Source organism: Cyprinodon variegatus, unplaced genomic scaffold, assembly GCF_000732505.1.
Source record: "Cyprinodon variegatus isolate N-32 unplaced genomic scaffold, C_variegatus-1.0 Scaffold319, whole genome shotgun sequence".
Classification (NCBI taxonomy): domain Eukaryota; kingdom Metazoa; phylum Chordata; class Actinopteri; order Cyprinodontiformes; family Cyprinodontidae; genus Cyprinodon; species Cyprinodon variegatus.
The window spans coordinates 592502-612956 of record NW_015150772.1 but is presented as its reverse complement, the minus strand read 5'-3'; the positions used below and the strand labels follow the sequence as shown (position 1 = coordinate 612956).

General features: G+C 37.5%; 1 protein-coding gene across 5 annotated transcripts in view; it reads left to right on the top strand.

Annotated features, from left to right (window-relative positions):
• Positions 1–20455, top strand: part of mid2 (midline 2) — a 208221-nt gene that overhangs the window by 159995 nt on the left and 27771 nt on the right. For all 5 annotated transcript variants that reach the window (XM_015384686.1, XM_015384684.1, XM_015384687.1 and 2 more), the window contains 4 exons: positions 8337–8444; positions 14913–15061; positions 16073–16200; positions 16991–17134. In XM_015384686.1, coding sequence (XP_015240172.1) covers positions 8337–8444; positions 14913–15061; positions 16073–16200; positions 16991–17134 — 529 coding nt within the window. The remainder of the gene's footprint in view (positions 1–8336; positions 8445–14912; positions 15062–16072; positions 16201–16990; positions 17135–20455) is intronic.

Genomic DNA, 20455 nt, shown 5'->3' with positions numbered 1-20455 from the left:
CCCCCTGCAATTTTTCCACTAATCGAAATGTCTTTAAATACACATTAACATGAATTGAACACACTGTAGTAAACAGATAAATGGGTGCAGAAGATGTCTTTCAGTCATCAATGCACACATTCAGCGACACACAGGAGCTCTTTCAAGCTGGGCACCGTTTCATTCACAACACGTGTCCCATCAACCAGGAATCAGAAATACTTTAATAATCCCAGGGCGAAATTACTTTCTCCATCTGTAACAGAGTGACTATAGGACCAGTTTGATATAGCACAATTTCATACAATATATATAATTAGGGGGTCCCCGCTCCATCTCGGCACCAGTTTGGGGATCCTTGGCCTGGAAAATGTTGAAGACTCCTGATTTAAATTAACTCATATGCATCAACTCTTTAGGTCACCAAGTGTGCCTTTAAGAAGACCTCTTGGCTATTTAATAAAAAAATGTCCTCTTAATTATGGTTAACTGAAAAAATAGCCTGGCAAATACAAATTCTGGTTTCCCTTTGTTTTGAAGTCTATTGCCTTTTTTATTAATTTATTTATTTGATAAAATGTGCTCGCTCATACATGTCCAAGTGTCGTTTGAACATGTTCATTTTAAATTCCCAGTGAGCCTTTACACTGATGTATTTCAATCTCCAATGCAATATTCAAGGCATATCCCTTCAAGACATAAATCTGGTCATTTTTTTACATTAATTCTTCAACACATGCAATTTATATTCTAAGACCACAGTTTACTTACAAGGGGGGGCATTCTTGCAGCAATAAGAAGTGTGAACTTTCTAATAAGGTGTTTGCTGCTTAGAAGCTTCACTCAGACAGAGCTATTGTGGATTAAGCTCTTTATCAAGGAAGCAGCCAAAGTAGCAGCCAGTGTTTCAAACCCATAGTCCTCCATTTAAAGTTCCATATGAGCTTTTAGAGAGGATGGAAAAAAAGGAAAGAATCACATCAGGCAGAAGATTACTGGGTTTAAACGCTCAGACTTGTATGTCGACCGATTAAGCAGCGAGCTGCAAGTCATTAGTGGGGACCTGTCTGGGTGTGTGTACTCTGAAACTGATCCCACTGTGTGCAGAATATGAATCAGCTGTGGAAGATGGCTGGAGTGCTGCCTGATATTTTGTCTCTAGTCTCAGATACTCTGTCTAACCTTTCCACAAATGCATCGGGGAGATCTCCCCGCCAGCAGTACGTGTCATTACAAATGCAGTGCTCATTTATTTAGTCATATCTATAGAAAAACTTAGTTCACCATATTTTTTTCATTCATATTTTCTTAAGTGAAGCCCACTCTTTGAATTCACAACTGAACTATGTATAACACAGAAAGTCAACAGTAGCCACCACAAAAGAGGCTTATAAAAATATAAACTGTATTCGTGATTATGATAATATTGTAGCATTTTAATGTATCGCTCATTTATTATTACTACACATTTCTGTGCAGTTATAATATCCAACATATGTAATGTATTCATGCATCAGGCCCTTTTTCATATTTTCTCACTTTTTATACTATATTTCAGTGGGATTTTATTGGAATACACAAACAGCTCATTTAACTTTATTTCCTTTTTTTGTTTATGCAACAAAATGAACTGAAAAGAAAACAACTACGAATCTACCAAGATCTGTCCAGCAAACTAAATTAATAAGAGCATCAATTCAAGACTGTGGAAGAGCTGTAGAGATGCTGAGCTGAGGGGGGTTCAAATAATAATGACCATAAATATTCCTCATGTGCTGCACTAATCTGGCAGGTCTATTTAATAGGTAGTAAGAAGAATATCACTAATGCTTTGGTCTGATAATACAAATATAAACTTTTATATCTCTGTGTTTTGTTGAAACCATTTCTTTTCTCTGAACTTCCATATCAATGCGTTTTTGCGTTTTCTTCAACACTGTTTACTTTTGATCACTGCAGCACTTTATTGAATGGAAATGTTCTGAGAGCTGTTCAAAACTAAATTTCATTTTGTATACACTCTGTGTATACAAAATGAAGAGTTGTCTAAGTCTGTAAGTTTCACCCTAAACACACCCTCCCTACAGTCAACAATTGTGGTAGCATTATGATGAGGGATTTCTCTTGTATAGCAGGAAAGTAGCAGGACAGTAACTGTAAATAAAATGTTGAAATTTAAAGCTCTTACATGTTAGGATTGGCCTGTTTTCAAAGTTATGTTTCAGTGCATGGTCTGCACAGTGGTGCCGTGGGTAGGCTCTAACAAGAGTAGAAAAAGAAGTGGGAGGCCGCGTTGCACAACTGAGCAAGAAAAGTACATTAGAGTCTCTAGTTTTAGAAACAGACGCCTCACAGGTCCCCAACTGGCATCTTCATTAAATAGAACCCGCAGTACCCTGTTTGCGCTGGGCTCGGAAGGGAGTAGTACACACTGTTGTAGGAAATCTTCAATTTCTTAGCAATTTCTCACCTGGAATAGCCTTCATTTCTAAGAACAATAATAGACTGTTGAGCCTCAGAGAAAAGTTATCTTTTTTTGGCCATTTTGAGCGTTTAATTGACCCCACAAATGTGATGCTCCAGAAACTCAAAATGCTCAAAGGAAGGTCAGTTTTGTAGCTTTTGTAATAAGCTAAACTGTTTTCAGATGTGTGAACATGATTGCACAAGGGTTTTCTAATCATCAATTAGCCTTCTGAGCCAATGAGCACACACATTGTACCATTAGAATACTGGAGTGATAGTTGCTGGAAATGGGCCTCTATACACCTGTGTAGATATTGCACCAAAAACCAGATATTTGTAGCTAGAATAGTCATTTACCACATTAGCAATGTATAGAGTGTATTTCTTTAAAGTTAAGACTAGTTCAAAGTTATCTTCATTGAAAAGTACAGTGCTTTTCCCTAAAAAATAAAGAAATTTCAATGTGACCCCAAACACATACACATATATAAATCTAAACCATGGCCTGTCTTCTTTTCAGTCCCCAATTGTGCACTATTTTGTTATTTTGTCACAGAAACATTTTAGTAAAACAGACGTAACATCTTTGCTGTAAGTTGACAAAAAAGTTGAAGGGCTTTGAGTCCTTCTACAAGGCACTGTATGTGTAGCTGATCTTGAGAGAGCAGAAACCCAATTGAAATGAATGTCATGACAAAGATGAAGTGAGATGAAGTGCTCTGCTCATGTGCTCTTTGTTATTAGAGAACCAAGCCACAGCTGAACCATGCTGAGCCCTACTGTTGCACTAGTACTAGATTTAGCATGGTTTGGTTGTGTTTGGCACTGTCCAGTTCAGCTGCGTTCCATTTACACTCAACAGTTATCTCGGTTACTGTGCTTGGACCGTTTTCAGCAAGGTTTCAAAAGTCTATTGTGAATGGGGCTTATGGTATTGCTAATAGGGTTTACTATTGTCCTGCTTGTGTAGGACCACACATCATATCTGCTACATTTTGTAATATCTCATAATTTAGATAAGGCCCTGCCTGTTGAGTGCAAAAGAGAGAACAGCGTGTTTTGATTTGTAATTTCTTTGACTGCTCTTAGTATGAAATTCTGGGAAGAATTGTCACACAAAAGTTACATGGTTGTGGATGCTTGAATCATAGAGTAAACATGAAAATTGACAAAAATTAGCAGCAAGCACATGACTTAACATATAACACATCTGTAGCTTTGTGGGTATAGTCAAGGTAAATGGTAAAGCTTAACCAGGGCATCATTTAATGAAACACTGTTTCTGCCTGTGAGTTCTACCAAAGTAATAAAATAATTGAACTTTATTAATCTCACATTGGAGAAATTTACCTCTGCATTTGACCCATCCCGTTCTGGAGCAGTTGGCTGCCATTGTGCGGAGCCCGTGGAGCAGTGTGGGGTTAGGAGTCTTGTACCAAGTATTTGCAACCTTCTCAGAGCATAAGCTCACTGCTATAACTATAGGCCAACACCCCCCTTATGCTATAGAGACTTTGAGATTTTAATTTAAAAGAAAAATCTGTAACAAAAAAAAAATATACATTGTCTGTTCGCTTGTGGATTGCCAGTTCTTTAACATCTAGCTGATATTTTTAGCAGAGCTGTAAAGAGGCCATTTGTAGAAAGTACAGTAATTGTCAGAAGGTCGTGTTTTTTGTTTTTGTTGGAGGTAGTCATTAATGTCGGTAATAGAAATGATCTTTTTTTAGTCCACTGTGATCCATACTGGTGTATTCTTGTCTGTATGACGTTGTTTGTCATATTGTTTGCATTTCTGTTGGCTTTCTTAAAGAGACCTATGTTAGTTTCTATAAAAATATTATTTATAAATCCCATGTTACTTGTTTGTCTGTGACTTAGTTTTAGATTTAAATTTAGGATTTGGTTTTGGTGGAGGTCAAACATTGAAGGAAGGTTGAGGGACTGTGTTGTTTCAGTGAGTGTCCTTACAAAGATGGAAACACTGAGTATATGTGTTTATGTGAATAAAGAGGCTTAAGTGGATTGCAGGGTAATAATGAGCTTTGTGGAGCCATGGGTTGCTGTTACAGTAAGTAGTTTAATAAGCCCCTTTCAGGCGTTAGCTGAGCGTGTCAGTGTCATATGTGCTTAAGGACCCAGCAAGTAACGTCTTCTGACAGCCATCTTACATGGTCAGAACTTTTGATAACTACATATCACTTTCAGAGAACTTGCTGAACTGCAAGCAGACATACAATATATAGAAAGGCAAATGTTCTTACTTATTGACTGATTGGGCATTTTTATATATTTAAAAAAAAAAAATTGCCCTTCCGAAGCAGTTTTTTTTTTTATTTCTTGTGTAAATGATGTGTTTCAAGCATTTATTTGGAGAACAGTCCCTTTGTATGGACTTTGGCTTTGAAACAGTTGCAGAGTTTTTACATTTAATGTACAAAATATAATGTACCTATTATGCACTGTTTGTCACGTTTTGGTTGTGGTTTAGAGGACCCAAATGCAGAGGCAGAGAGGCTGAGGTGAATTCTTGTAGTATTAATGCAAACAATAATAACAGAGGCAAAATCCAAAAATCCAACTAAAAATGTAACAGACCAGAAACATGGAGACATCAGGGGAAAACACGCACAAGGAGCCAGGGAGAGACGAAGTGAGCAGAGAACAGCAACGACAGGACCAGGAACAACAAGGAACCAACAAGGAGTGACTGCAGAGGAAGAGTATATGTAGCTGACTGAGACAATGGCAGGGCTAACGAGCTGACAAGGAGCAGGTGTGAGGAGACAATGAGGGAGCCAAGGGGAAAGGAACACACACAAGAGGGTAACAGAGGAAAACAGAAAAACCTGAGAACTAACATAAATCTAGAAACTACAACAAAATAGGAATTAAACCAATAAAACTAGAAAACAAGGAGCAAAGTAAAGCACAGCATAACCAAAACCATGACACTGTTGTAGCAAATCAATAAATAAAAAAGGTGATGTTAATATGCGGGGTGCTTACTGTAGACAACTCTATTATCAGGAATGGATTAATGCCATATTAATCTTGTATAATAAAAAAATGATTAAATATACAAATATATGAAATCCCTGCATAAGTAATATAACATAAACTTGAAATGTTAAGTGCAAAAAAGCATGTAAAAGGTTTCCTTTTTTTCACACAATTCTGACATCCATTCATCCATCCATCTCCTCCCGCTTATTCCGTCAGGCCGGTTGTTGGGCCGGTGCCTATATCCAGCAGTCTATGGGCGATAGGCGGGTTCCACCCTGGACAGATCACCAGTCTATCGCAGGATATTTTGGCCAATAATTTTTCTAATTTTTTGTTTTTTTATAACTATGTCCTTAACTATAAAGAGTTCTTTATGTACTCAGGACTTGGGCTTGACTTTTTCTTTTGTATGAATTATTACAACATTATTCCATTGAGGAAATCAGCCTGTGGGTGTGCTGAGGTGTTCCCACATTGCTTTAATAGAAGCCATGACTTCAACTGCATGGTTTGTTCTACTTTTTATCAACCCTGTCTGATAGGTCTGGTGTTCAATCAGCCCAGTAATACCATGATAAGGTACCAGGACCTAGCATGGCCAGTCTGGTAGAGCTCAATACTCCCTGGTCTAAAACAGACTGGACCAATCGCAGCAAGGGTCACACATCTGAGGTAATATGAACGGTTTTAAATGATTCCAGCTTACTTTGTTAGTCCCACCTTTGTTATCAGGCTCTACCCACTGCCAAACAAACTAAGCTCCACATCATGCAGATTGTTCCTTTGCACAGCGACAAGGGTTAAGCATAACTTTGATCACTCTTGATCACTCCAGCTTTTTTTAACTATGACCTTTCATGGTTTAGCTTCCTGGTGGGGGAATGTGAAAATATTTTTGTAGTGTAATATTTTTATTGGTCTTAAGTGATATTTGTCTGTTCTAAGATAACCATTTTTGTGTCTATGTGAAATATTTCTAAGATAAGCACTTCATTTACTATAAAATTTTGAATTTGAATTAAATATAAGTATTTTCTAATCTTCTGAAGACTCACTTGTAGTTTTAGGAAAAATAAAAACATTTTGATTCCTGATTTTACTTTTCAATAATTAAGAGGTTCTTACATTAACATGATGCCATTTGTTTATGCAATTTGATCAGTATGTCCTTATCCATATTTAATTTAATTTTCTTTTTATATATATATATATCTTTCAAGCATCTGAGCAAGAGAAATTGAGGGGATTATCTTCCCATAGTGTTCTTGAATGTTGTATAAATTATGATGAGTCGTTGCACAGTAGAACGGCCTCATGCATGGCTTATTTTGACAAAACATTCTGTTGGGCCCAGTCAAGCAGATAAATCAGCAATGGGCCGGGTGCATGTACATGGCGTTGGAGAACATTTCTGATGGCAGGCGCCTTGGTGAGGAGAGATTTCCTGCAGCACATGTGCATTTTTTTGACAGCTCTGAAGTTGGCTGCTTAAACTGTTAAAGCCTCAAACTTGCACTGTATTGGGTTGCTTTGTTTTCTGAGTCTTCTAAAGAAAACTTTGCAATTTCTCTGATACACTCCCGGTCCTACTTACAGAATGTGGGACTCCTGTCATAATGTAGTGAAGTTTGTTGTACACAAAGTACATCTCAGTGGGGCCTAGTGCAAGAGAAGACAAGCTTCTCTTTTTCTGCTTTATCGGAAATGCAGTTATTTCATCCTTGCATCAATGCTCTGCAGAACAGTCTGTACTTAGCACTGTTTAATTTAAATCAATCTAAAATTCTTACAGCAGAGAGAGCAGAAACCTGAAGCAATCTCATTCAGTCATGTGCTGCTTCACTGAAGAGATGGATGAAGTCTCTAACTCATATATTCATAAACATTTCCAGTACAGTTCCTCATATCCTTGACAGATTCCTAACCACCATAGTTCATATTTCAAAAAGGAAAAGTCTAGTATTTGCACACTTTGCAGCTCAGCTATCATCTCTATTCACTGCCTGAGCAGTACTGTTGGATCCATCTTTTTTTTTTTTTTCATTTAAACTCCTGCCGTAAGTGTTTCTGAACCTTTCAGTGTAATTATATTATGTAGTTGGCAGACCTTTTGCTGGGGGCTCGTTGCAATTCAGCAAAAACACTTTTAGAGCTGGCTGGTTAAACTATGTTGGACTCATACAGGGAAGTGATGCTGAGTTGCCTCGGCAGCTTTGGCTCAAATATAATCACAGAACATATTAAATTGGCAGAGTGTAAGCATATTTTTCCAGTATATCACAGAGGCTATCAGTGTGACTAACTTCCAGTGCAAGATTCTAGGATTTTATTCATTTTAAGTCTGTTTTTACTCCTAAAAAAAGATTTCTGCAAAGTTTTGGAATTTTCGAATACCTTTCTGGTAACATTAATGAACAAGTTGTAGTGTATGTCCAGCATCCCTGCAACAATTTTGGTAATCTTTGTGAAGAGCTCCCTCCATCCCTTCACTGATAAAATAGTTTTTTGAACATAGCCACATCTTTTTTTTTTTAACCAGCTGGGACCAGTACACCTCAGGTTACCACCTGTTGCTGGCAAAGCATTTTCCTCCCGCTGGACCAACATCAGCTTTGAAATATAATGATTTATGGTTGTTCCTGTGAAACAATTAGTGTTAGATTACTTATCTCTTCTGCATTCATCACCAGTATTTCATACCAGGTGCATATGTTGCCGGAGGCATCCTTTCCAGGTGTTCAGGTTGCATAATAAAACTCATAAATAAAACGAATGCTGTGAAGATGTACAAAAATACTTTAATGAGGAAATCATTTTAACTTTTTAACAGTGGATGAAAAATAAACGATGTGTAAAATATGTTTTTTTTTCCCACTCTTTTCCAGGTCAACACAGCCATGCATGAAGCCAAGCTTGTGGAGGAATGTGACGAGCTTGTAGAGATCATCCGCCAGAGAAAACAGGTCATCGCTGTCAAAATCAAAGAGTCCAAGGTAAAGAATTAGACTTGGGGTCCAGGTTGAGAATATTGAAGTTACATCTGCAGACTTTTGGGGGCTTTCACCAGTTGTTTAAAAATATGCGGAAAGATGTCCCAGCTCTGTTTGTTTGAAAGAAAAACAAGAAAATAAATGAAGGTACTATTAAAGTAATTAATAGTTTAAACTCCTATTTTTAATTGTACAATTGTTTTATTCTGGTGTTATTTGCGCAGAATCCACTGTCATACAATTTAAAGTAGTTCTTCTGATTTTTGGACTTTGACTGATGCATAGAGAGAACTATCTTAGATCATTTTCAGCTGGAGAAACTTTAAATCTCTTATGGGTCATTCTTAAGTAATGTTTTTTTGTCTGCATTTAACTATGAACAGATTCATTTTAAGATTGGGGATAGAGAATTTCTTAAGCCATACAATTCAACTGTGTCAAATTCTTAGTTGAAGATTTTAGAATGCCTGATCTACAGAGCACATCTCTGCTTTATAGCAGAAAGTGCACCATAAAGCAACCACACTGTGGATTGAATATATATTTGTTAGGCCTCTTCTTTAGTATTCTGTCTCCGAGAAGCAGACAGCTGACCTGTATGTAAAAACTGTTCTGAACTTCACTCATGGGTTTCCAAGAGAAGCCCAGGACTTTCAAAGGGTATTATGTAAACTAGCCTAACAAGGGTATAACAAAGGTGCTTTTCCTGTCTGAGCGTCCAGGGATTCACAAAAGAGTCTCTCCAAGGAGAAATATTCACAGCACTGGTTGTCAATCCGTTGAGATGGCACAAAGGTTTTGTTGAAAGATTAAATATATCTGGACAAGGCATGTAAATAGATAAGTAGGTGTGTATGTTGCTGTGTATGCATTGCAGAGCAAGGAGGTTTGTCTGTATTTCTGAAGCTTGCAGACAAAAGACAAGACATGTTCTCTCATGAGTCTTAGGCTCTCTAGCAGATGATAGAAATAGGATATAGGTCAAATTCAAAGAAAATAAAAATGTTAGATTGTGGAAAATGGTCAAGAAAAAGGAATGAAATGCATAACATGAATACATCACATAGTCAAAAAAAAACTATCAGGAAAACACACTTACATATTTAAATAGAACGCTGATCCAGTTCTCAGTTGAAAACAGTAATGAGACGGGTACTCCAGTCTTTAATCTTACCTCCTCCTAATGAGCTCTGGATCTCATGAGGGAGACCGAGCTCTCATAGTTACCTCCTGTCAAAGTAAAACGCTCCTTCCAAAAGTTTAATGTGTGTGTTTTAGTAGTATGACTGGCATCATTTCTTTCAGCATCAGGGACTAGTTTTTGTCCCTGATCTTGATCCAGGTCAATAGGCTCGGCTAATACTGAGTCAAATATATCATTAAAATCAATGCAGTTCAGGCTGCTTGGTTTGAAAGTTTATTCTAAACTAGAATATAATTATTATTAGACTGTCAGACAGTTTAGCTTTGCATTGTTCAGCTCTCCTAGGATGGCTTAAGATGTTGGCTAAATAATTATTTGTATTACCTATGAGCCAGATTAGATGATCCAACAGTGCATATAACAAGATTCAGCCTGACTTACATTATCAGTAACTCTAGAAAACTCAGGTGGAGGCATCAACAAATACCTGGATCAAAGACCACCTGACACACAGACCACAGTTTGCAAGACTAAGGGTTCAGCTGTCTAATTACTGTAGGTAATGAACAGCACAGAAGCACCAGGGGACAGTACTCAAATAATTGTTTTACTTTCAACTCTGTATTTCTGCAGTCCTTTCATCTGCAGAAATACTTGGGTGACTCTTTGGTCATTCGGTGCATCGAAGATGGAAAAGAAACTGAGTATAGGCAGCTGGTTGTTGCATGATGTGGAAACAAATAGTCTGATCCTGAGTTTGGACAAAACAAGGGAGATAATTGTAGATTTTTAGAAGAAACAGAAATGAGTCAAATGCTATTAACATCATTGGAGAAGAGGACAACATGCTCGACTGGAGACCCAACTGGTAATCTGCCTACAAGAGGGTACCGGGCAGTCTTTACTTCTTAAGAGAGCTGAGGTCCTTCAGATGCTGAATATCTTCTATAAGCCGATTGGAGAGAGCCTGATCTCTTCTGCCCTCAAATGCTAAGGTAACAGCATCAGAGAAAATTTTTTGAAAAAGCTCAACAAGTAGAAAAAGAAAGGAGCCTCTGGAGAGGATTTCATAAAATAAAAACGGTGTGCATCCTGTTAAGAATTCAAAAGCATATACTTCCTGTCTACAAATATCAATATATACAACAACTCCATAGAAAAACAACTTATTAGGTCCTATATTTAATTTCTGTTAAGGATCAGTAAAGGCATTTTGAATTGAGTTATATCTGGTGAGACTTGAAAACTCGCTTATTATAATTGATTGACGATAAACTATATTTTACAGATCTGGTTGCTTATTTACCTGCAGGTATAGGAAGCTGTCCTTAAGGAGAAAGAAAACTAGACACTGGTTCAATACCAACATAAATGAAGTTAAATATTTGTATGCCTTGATATCACATCTGTACAATGTAGTGGAAAATGATTGTGGTGGTTATATGTGCTTGTTTTATGTGCTAAGCTCTAGAATAGAAGAGAGAGGATGACTTTGAAGAAAATGTTTTTCATCCTAAAATGATAACATCTCAGTATTTTCTTTCTGTATTTAAAATAATTTCAACCTTGATAACATTGTAGGGGAGACCAGTTTCCATTTTCATTTTTTGAGTGTTTATCACATAGATTCACCTGTTTAAATAAAACAGACGCTCAAACAAAAACCCTCTCAGCCTGGGCTATATTGTCTATTACCCTGAGCGAGCAAAGCAATCATCTCTTAAATTTTGTTCACAGCAGATGTTGCCAAATAATATCCCATCATTAAAGCCATCTTGCTTGTTTCCAGTCACCGACCAGCTCAGATGTTGTTCATGAGGGGCTAAGAGAAAGACTGGCTGAGACATCAGTTTAACACTCCATTAAGCCTCAAGCTTTAAGACTTGACACTGAACACCTTTTATCATCTGCTGGATACAGTTAGGTAATGATTCACTTCATTTCAAAGGTATGTTTCTGACACTAAGTCAAAGAAAAATCCTTTACAGTGAAGCAAATATGCAAACATGGAGATGATACCTGATAGTAATTCCCAAGCATAAATGCCAGGTTTGATTAGTATTTAGCTGTTTACTGAAAGTAAAATATTTTCCAAGTTGGAAATGTCCATTTTCTTTGCCGATATCCGCTGCATGGGTTTTTAATTTTCTCCTGACTGCTCAAGGTTACAGTGGGAACAGTACACTAAGCTGCCAATGTTTTTTTTTCCTCTGCATCTTTCATTTTGTTTACCTTTCTCACTCTCAAGCAGTCTTTGTTTATTTGCTGAGGAGGGGAATTCGTTAAACTAAGTTCATGTTCAGAGTCAGGATATGGGCCTGAGTGAAGATAAATAGATTACTTTAATTTCAAATAAACCTTGGATTGTTTCCTTCTGCTCAGTGGGAAATTACATTACAGAACACCCATGTTTAAATTACAGTTGAATGAAACAGCATTACAGAATGCTGATTCTGTGCTCATCCTTGAACTGTGGTTTGTCTTGTGGCACACAAAAAGGTTCTGTCTTCATAATTTTAGCATTTATTACCCTACATCACATAAGCTCCATTTTCTGTACTTTCATGGACGGTTGAAACCTGCTAGAATGACTCAAATGTACCCAACTATGGTGACCAAAGTCGGAATGTTTGTCATACAGTATAAGCCATTCAAAATGGCCCTTACCAGTCAAACGCCAGCTGAATGGCAGCCCACTTTCCTGCAGCTGCCAGCGAAATTGCCTCCAACTTCCAGCCACTGGCCTTCTCCTGGGCGTTTGTATTTTTTTACTCTGGCTCCACCATTTCACTAAATTACAGGGTCTGACTAGGAGATGATGCTTCTCTTTAGATCTTAATGTCCATTAAATATTTTAGTACAAAGGTTTTAAAGGGAATTGTAAGGGACTAGCCAGGGACCAGTCAAGTTCCCATCAAGGAAATTTCAATGGCTTCTACTGTAAATGAGGTATCTGTTGTTTTCTGCGCAAAAACTTTGCAATAAACTACCTATGTAAAAATATGTACATACCCTCGGATAAGTATTCAGGACTTCTTTGAGTCTTTGACTGACAAGACCGCTGTCCACCTAAAACTTAAGGACAAAGGACACTTGTTTGAGGACCATAATTTTCACATTTTGGACAAAGAAGATAGATGGTTTGAAAGGGGTGTGAAGGAAGCCATTTTTGTTAAGAGAGCAAACCAACCCTAAACAGAGAGTAAGGACTCAGGTTTCAACTCTCAAAAACCTATAGTGCAGCAATAGAGTTGATTCCTTCCCGCTATAATCTCAAATTCTAACGGCCATGCAGGCAACCAAAACCTCTCGGCAGTTTAGCCAGGCCAACAACGACCCTAATGACTTCCCTTTACAGACTTCCCTTTACACAACCTGATACTGGCATGGGCCAGTATCAGGTTTTGCAGGCCAAAGACAACCTCGACGAGTCCCAATTACTATGGGGTTTTGGTTCAAATTGCCATAATAAGGCTTTTGTTTGGGCTACTCTATAAAGCCTGGAACTCAACACTACTTCAGACATGAAGTAGTCTTCAAATGTCTTCAAACTTTGAAAACAAGTCCAGTGGTTTGTTTTGGAAAAACACTTCTGTGCTTTTTAATATATGATTAAACAGTGATTAAGGATTTTGTCCTCCCCCTGAGCACTGCTGAATAATCCCAAACTGGAAAGAGTGTGAAGAGACTGCATACTTGATCTTCATAGTTACCGTATTTTCCGAACTATATTTTTTTCCACGCTTTGAAGCATGCAGTTGCATGGTTCCGAGAAGGTGGTTTCAAGAAGGTGTGACTTTTCTGTTGATTTTCCCTGACTCCAAGAGAAGGAAGTCAACGTTGGAGATGAAAGAATAAGGGGCTAATTTTAATTTAGCACAAGAACATGCTAGCAGCAGGGACGGAAAGGAACACATTTTCTGAATTCACACATTTTGACATTCATTTGCTGCATTAAAGCTGTCAAACCAATGAAGAGACTGGGCTCAACTCCTACAGAGCTGAAAAAAAGAGCCAACGAAGCCTCATCTTTTAGTAGACGGTCTTACTCCTGTGAGCCAACAAGCTAATGGGAGCTAGCATTCTTCTTCGTCGCTACTCCAGGTGCTATATGTAGAGGTTTGGTGGGGGATAGTTCAGTAGATATCAGTGGCTTATAGCCCTGTGCGGCTTATGATACCTACGTTTCCATATTTTTTTTTCAAAATATTTAGTGGGCACGGCTTATATTGAGGTGCACTCTATGGTCCGGAAAATGCGTTAATTATTTAACTTCTTTGCTATCATAAGCATAATGTGCTTATATCTATGAAAATTACACAAAAATACAAAATTTATCTTGATTAAATATGAAAATAAAACGGTGTTATACATTCTTTATGACACTGAGTGAATTGAAAAAATTCTGGACCCTTTTTTTTTTTTTTTTTTTTTATTTGTTGTGAAATAAACAGCCTTTTTGTTTTGTCTTCACAACGCCACGGTGAGCAAAGGTGGTTTTAAGCAAAGTAAAGATGTTTGTTTCTTTGCCATATGTTTCTGATTATGCATTTGGATGGAGCAGATGTATTTGCCATTGTTTTCAGTGAAGCCATTAAAATCTTTTTTTTATATAAATTTTGGAGTTGGGCCTATTTTTTTCAGTGTTTTTTTTTTTTTTTTTTTTTTTTGTTGTGAAATAAACAGCCTTTTTGTTTTGTCTTCACAACGCCACGGTGAGCAAAGGTGGTTTTAAGCAAAGTAAAGATGTTTGTTTCTTTGCCATATGTTTCTGATTATGCATTTGGATGGAGCAGATGTATTTGCCATTGTTTTCAGTCATCCGTGAAAGGAGACTTTTTAGTTACAGAACATTAAAGTCTAAAGTAAATGTGTGACTGTTTATGTGAAGATAAGTGTTTGTTTGTTGTATCTAAGGCCAGGGAAGTATATCAAAAGAATTGAAAATTGCCACGTTTTTTGCTTGCCTCTACAATTATGTACTACAGACAGTCCCACAAAACACTGTGAAGTGATTCTGTATGATCTTCAAGCATTGGGGATATGTTTTAGATTAGAAGTTTCTTTAATAATAACCTGTTTGATAGAGAGATTTTCTGCAGATAAAGCCTCTTGCAGAGATTTTATATTGAAATGTTTCTAAGGCAACACACTACAAAGATACTATTCTTGTCTGAGATTTTACCATGGAGAAAAAAAGACACAAATAGTCTTCTTATCCTAACAGCAATAATTACAGAGATTAATCCTGTCAAGATTTATTCTGTGCAAATGAGCTTAAATCAATATATCTGTCATAACATCCAGTGTGTCTGTGCTTGTTTCAGGTAATGAAACTGCGGAAGTTGGCTCAGCAGATTGCAAACTGTCGTCAGTGCTTGGAGCGCTCCAGCGCCCTCATCACCCAGGCTGAGCAGAGCCTGAAGGAAAACGACCATGCCCGCTTCCTCCAGTCTGCCAGGAACGTGGCAGAGAGGTGGGTCATGACACAAATGCTCTGCACACAGTAAGGCAGAAAAAGTGATAAAAATGTTTTTGTTTCTGACAAAGGTCGTTGGAGGATATGTCCACTCCTGCTTTTCTGAAGTCACTGCTTATGTTAATTGTAGTTGCAATTGTGGTTGTAAATTAAAAGTAAAAGTATGTAGGGAAAATCCTACATAACTTTTTGCATAGTTTCCCAAGAGACTCACTTCTAATGTATCTGACAATAGGACTTTGTTTAACTTTTTAAATCAAATCTTTCACTGCAGTGTAACTCCTTCTTTATTTAATTTCCACCTCCGAAATCCACTTAAAGGGCTGCTGGTAAAATCTGTTGTATCAAACCAGCTCCTGCAATCAGTGTCAAGCCTGTGTTGAAAATCATCCATCATTTAAAAGCCAGTGCTGTCTTTATTAACTATATCCTATCCTTCTACTGGAGACGCCTTTCACTCAGTCTGTCTCTTGAACGAAGATCTTGTTGAGAAGCCTACAGCCGGTGTTACATCTTTTATATTGCTCAGTCTAGTTTAGCCCTCACTCACTTTGCTGAGGACTGTGAATCTGAAGGCCTTTAAGTGTTTTATGCCTACCTTTACACTCTGCAGTGTAACTCTGCTGAAGCTGTGGTTCCTGCCACAGGCTGCTCACTCATGCTCAAAGCAGGCACACGTTGCTGCAGAGCTGTGAGGGGTTTCAGTTGCTGTTGAGTTCATATCTGTTTTGACAACACAACGTTAAAGGCATTCAGAACATACTAGATATGGTGCGGGGGTCTTTTTGAGTTTTTATCCCTCACACCTGTTCTTGTGTCTACTACCTCTCCCCTAAAGTAACCTCACTGCTTTCACTCCCCTGCCTCCTAACCACCCTCATCACCTTTCATCTTTTCACTTTTTCTCTCTACTGTTCTATCACCCATCTGACCTTCTGAACCTTTGTACTTTTACCCTTCTGCTGATTTTTTTTTTTCTCATGTTCTCTGCCCTGGTCATTTCTGCAGGGTGGCAATGGCGACGGCGTCCTCCCAGGTACTTATTCCTGATGTGAACTTGAATGAAGCATTTGATAACTTCGCTCTTGACTTTTCCCGAGAGAAGAAGATATTAGAGGGTCTAGATTACTTAACAGGTGAGTACTGTCTTTTTCATATGAATTTTTTTGTTTAATTTTCATAAACAGTCAAAGCACAAATATTCTAATTAATACTGACATTATTTACGGTGATGCTGTAAAGTACAGTATGGGATAGAACCATACTAATTCTAAGCCCCAAAATGTAATCTAACTAATTAATATAGATGCATATACTACGACGACAAAAAGGGAAACAAACGACCACATAAGTTGTATACTCCTTGAAAATGATCTTGAACTTTCTCACATGTCCTTCTGCTACATCCATAAAATAATGAGGTTTAAGAGGATAGATGGTTTTAAATACGTGTAAAAAATTATTTCTGTGATAAAAACATGCAATATTTTAAACACTGTAAACATTTGTCACGAAAAATGTGCTATTTGTTGATCCACTGCCTAAATTTCATATAAAGTGGATGTAAGTTTGTACTTGTATCAAATGGCATGAATTCTTTTGCAGGGCAATGCCCATTTTAGAGTGGTGCTTTGTGTCTCCCCCTATCTAAAGTTTTTAACAAAACAACTAATAATCAACTATAATGGATTTTCTATCTTTAACCTTCATGTTCTTGTTAAATGTCAAACTGTTAGACCCAACAGATTCTGATTTTCTGGCACCAGTTTAGCATGTTGGGTCAGTGGAATCAATATGAAACTAGATCAAATATCAGTTATTTACCATCACAGTGATTTCCTCATTTGTCTTTTTAAAATCTTAAGAAAAGAAGCTGAACTTAAAAGTTAATGTCCTGCTGATTATTTTCTTATCCTTTGTCCTTAGCGCCCAACCCACCATCCATCAGGGATGAGTTGTGCACTGCGTCCCATGATACCATCACCGTTCACTGGACCTCAGAAGACGAGTTCAGCGTCACCTCCTATGAGCTGCAGTACACCATCTATACTGGCCAGACAAATTTCATCAGTAAGTCCATAGCTCACACACCCACAACTTTATATTTCTATCCATATTCATTTTATCCCTTACCCTAAAGGGTCAGGGGTTCCCTTACAGGTTAGTTTCTAACATTGAAGGTATAAAAGAGGATTCTTCTCAGAACTTATGTGTCCAGATTCATCTAAAATGACTTAATTGATGGCTGCCATTATTGGACTTATGGTCCCCGCCCCCGAAAAAAATTTAAATCCATGAACTCTGGTCATGGTGGGGCCTACAAAACATTAGCCAATCTACTTCATCTACTGTTGAAAGTTTGGCTACTTGCTGGACAATCATACATTTGGCGTTCATGCCACCATGATGTTTTTATGTAGGCTCTAAGCATAACTCATTCGCTGTTTGGCTAGTGCTCCACCATTACACCACAGAACGAATATGTACACTCAGGCTTGTTTGCTGTTGCAGCTTTTTTTTAGCTATTTGCTCACTCTTTTGAGTAAATTGGAGCATCAATGGCCGAAAACAATCCTGACAAACCTAACCAGAAAAGAAAGCCTGTTTTCTATGTAATAGAAAAGAGAAGAGAAAGTAGGAGAGAACTCGGCCGGTTATATGTGTGTGTTAAGGAGATTCTTTTCAGAGATGGCTTGAGTGCCCTAAAGGAGCAAAAGGGTCTGAAAATGGATGCTTTGGTCGGAAAACGTCTGTTGGACTGGTAAATTACATTTAATTCTGACGGAGGCGTTTCCAGCGTAGAAACTTGTGATGGAGGGGGCAATGACACATGTGCACAATTCAAAAATACACAAACAGCCGTTGGACATATTTTCCACCACAGAATCCTCTTTCCTGCCTTTAATCCCAACCTAAACTTTATCCATACTTAAGTCCTAAACGTGACCCCAGACCCAAACACAGCAGTTCCCCCCAAGGGGTCCAGGCATCAGCCCCCACAAGGACATTTCCCACAATGTGCTGTTTTTTTCAGAAAATGGTCCCCACAATGTATGAAAAAGAAGAAACCACTCACAGACATCTGTTTTCTTTCCATGTTGCACAGCTGGATATGGTGCTCAATGCAGAATCATTGGTTAGAGATGGGTGGGACTGACGTTACACCTGAAGCTAAAGTTAGCAACAATATCCCTTTAGCAATTTCATAAGTTTGTACCTACAAAGTGGAAATCAACTTCAGCTTTGTGTACATAGCTGCTTAAGGAATAACAAATAATGAGGGAAGTGAAAACATTTTAGTTTTCATTTTTTTATTAGCATTAGTTCAAGTGTACACTTTTCAACAACAAATTTAACAGATTTTTCCCACGTATATTAAAAAAAAAATAATCATAAAAAAAATTTAAAAAAAGATCTGCCCAAACCTAAGTTTTTAGCCCAATTAGCTAAAGTTGGCTACAGTGGGGAAGCTCAGTCAGTGGGGATGTCACTGCTGATTAGAAGTTGAAAGGTGTGTAGTTGAAGCTGGTTGATCTAGGTCAAGCCTGCCCCAAGTCGGCCCTCAAGGCAGGCCCGGTCTAGGTTAAAGACATTGCTTTTGCTTCGCCCATCTACTTTAACTGGTTCTGTAATGAAAAACACTTGGAAACCAGGAAACCAAATTTATTTTAAAAAAGGTTTATAAAAGTCATTAGGACAGCCAAGACAAACGGCAACAATACATTAAACTAGTGCTGTGTGATGCCAATAGTGAAAACATATTGGGATATGAACCCCAAAACTCATTTTGGTTTTTATAGGTGCTTATGTTTATTTGGATTCACATTCTGATACAGTTTGAGACCAATCGTAACCCCCTCCCCGGGTTCCTGAGACCCCTGAAATTTTTTCCCATATCAGCTTGTGCACATAATAATTCAATTAAGTATAAATTAGCTTTGCTGTTTATATGCACTTTTGAGGCTGATTTAATTTCAATGCATCCTGAAACTTTTCTATCTGTCTTTGCTTCAGTACACCTGAGTCAAATATTCAGGTCATTAGCAGGATCATTGAGCACTTGACTGAATAAAGAGGTGGTAATTAAGGCATTTAAATCAGATGTGTTGGACCAGGGACACATATAAAAGGAGCCTGGACCTTGAGGACGAGCATTACCCGTTATATGGCATCTAAGCAGCTGACACAGCATTGTTTACAACCTGTAATTGTGAACAGGCTTCAGTGTTTAAATGAATAAAACCAAGAGGAGGGTGTCTGTTGACGACCTGTGCTTCTAACAGCAGGACTGTTGGTCTCTGGCCACAATAATGAGCAACTCCCATTGGTGTTGTGACTTGCAGCTAGAACCCATTTAACTTGGGTGAGGTGTCATTCCCAGAACAGAGTTCCGACTTCAGAAACAAATTGGAGGCACCATTAAACTAGAGGTGTCCTTGGGTTTCCATTAGCAGTGTAGAAGAACCAAATGTTTTATTATGCAAGTTGTGGTAAGATACAGAAATAACACAACACTTAAATTAATTTTTTTTGTATTTGGAACAAATACATGACCTTGAATCAATTAAAATGTTTTATATGCACTTTTTAACCACTTTTGCTGCATGTTATATGCAAAGTTGCACCATTTGAGCCTTGAAAATATTAGAAAAACTTTTCAATCATTGCATATGCTTTTATTTCTTATGGGTTATATTTATAGATAAAATAGATTCCTTTGAAACAAATCCTTGAAAATAATATATAATAATATGTAATTTATTATTTTATGTCATTAAGCTTTGATATGTAGGAAACAGTCAGGTGCTGCTTATCTGAACTAATTATCAGCAGGTGTGAGCTTCTATACACTCTAAACAACGAATGTAGCTCCAACTTTTTGTTTGCTTGAATTGGTAACGAGTGTTGAAATTACAATGTAATACAATTAGTTTACAATGGATTAACTGGAAAACTATTATAATAAATAAATTTTGTGTAAACCTAATTAATTGTTAGGTTACAAAGTGAAGCACTTCATTTAAATTGGAGATACATTCTCTTTTTAGATTCTTTTTAAGAAGTGATCGATGTTTTGTAAGTATCAAGGAGTGTGCTAATATAGTGCTAAGTACAGTAAGAATATCACCATTGTTAAATCATTTTTTTTTCTAATTGGTGAATATGAGTTTGATATTTGAGCTTAAGACCCTCTTTGCAATGTTTTTAATTATAAAAAAAGAGAAAATGGATAGCGAACCCTGTTTTTAAAGATAATGTCTGCCTGCAAATTTACCTCAAAATCAGACATACCCCACAAACTCAGCAGTTAAATATCAGTGTATACAGGTGTTACTTTTTTAAAGGACTGCTAAAAGAGTATAATGGCACAGATTAAATTTAAGAATCAGT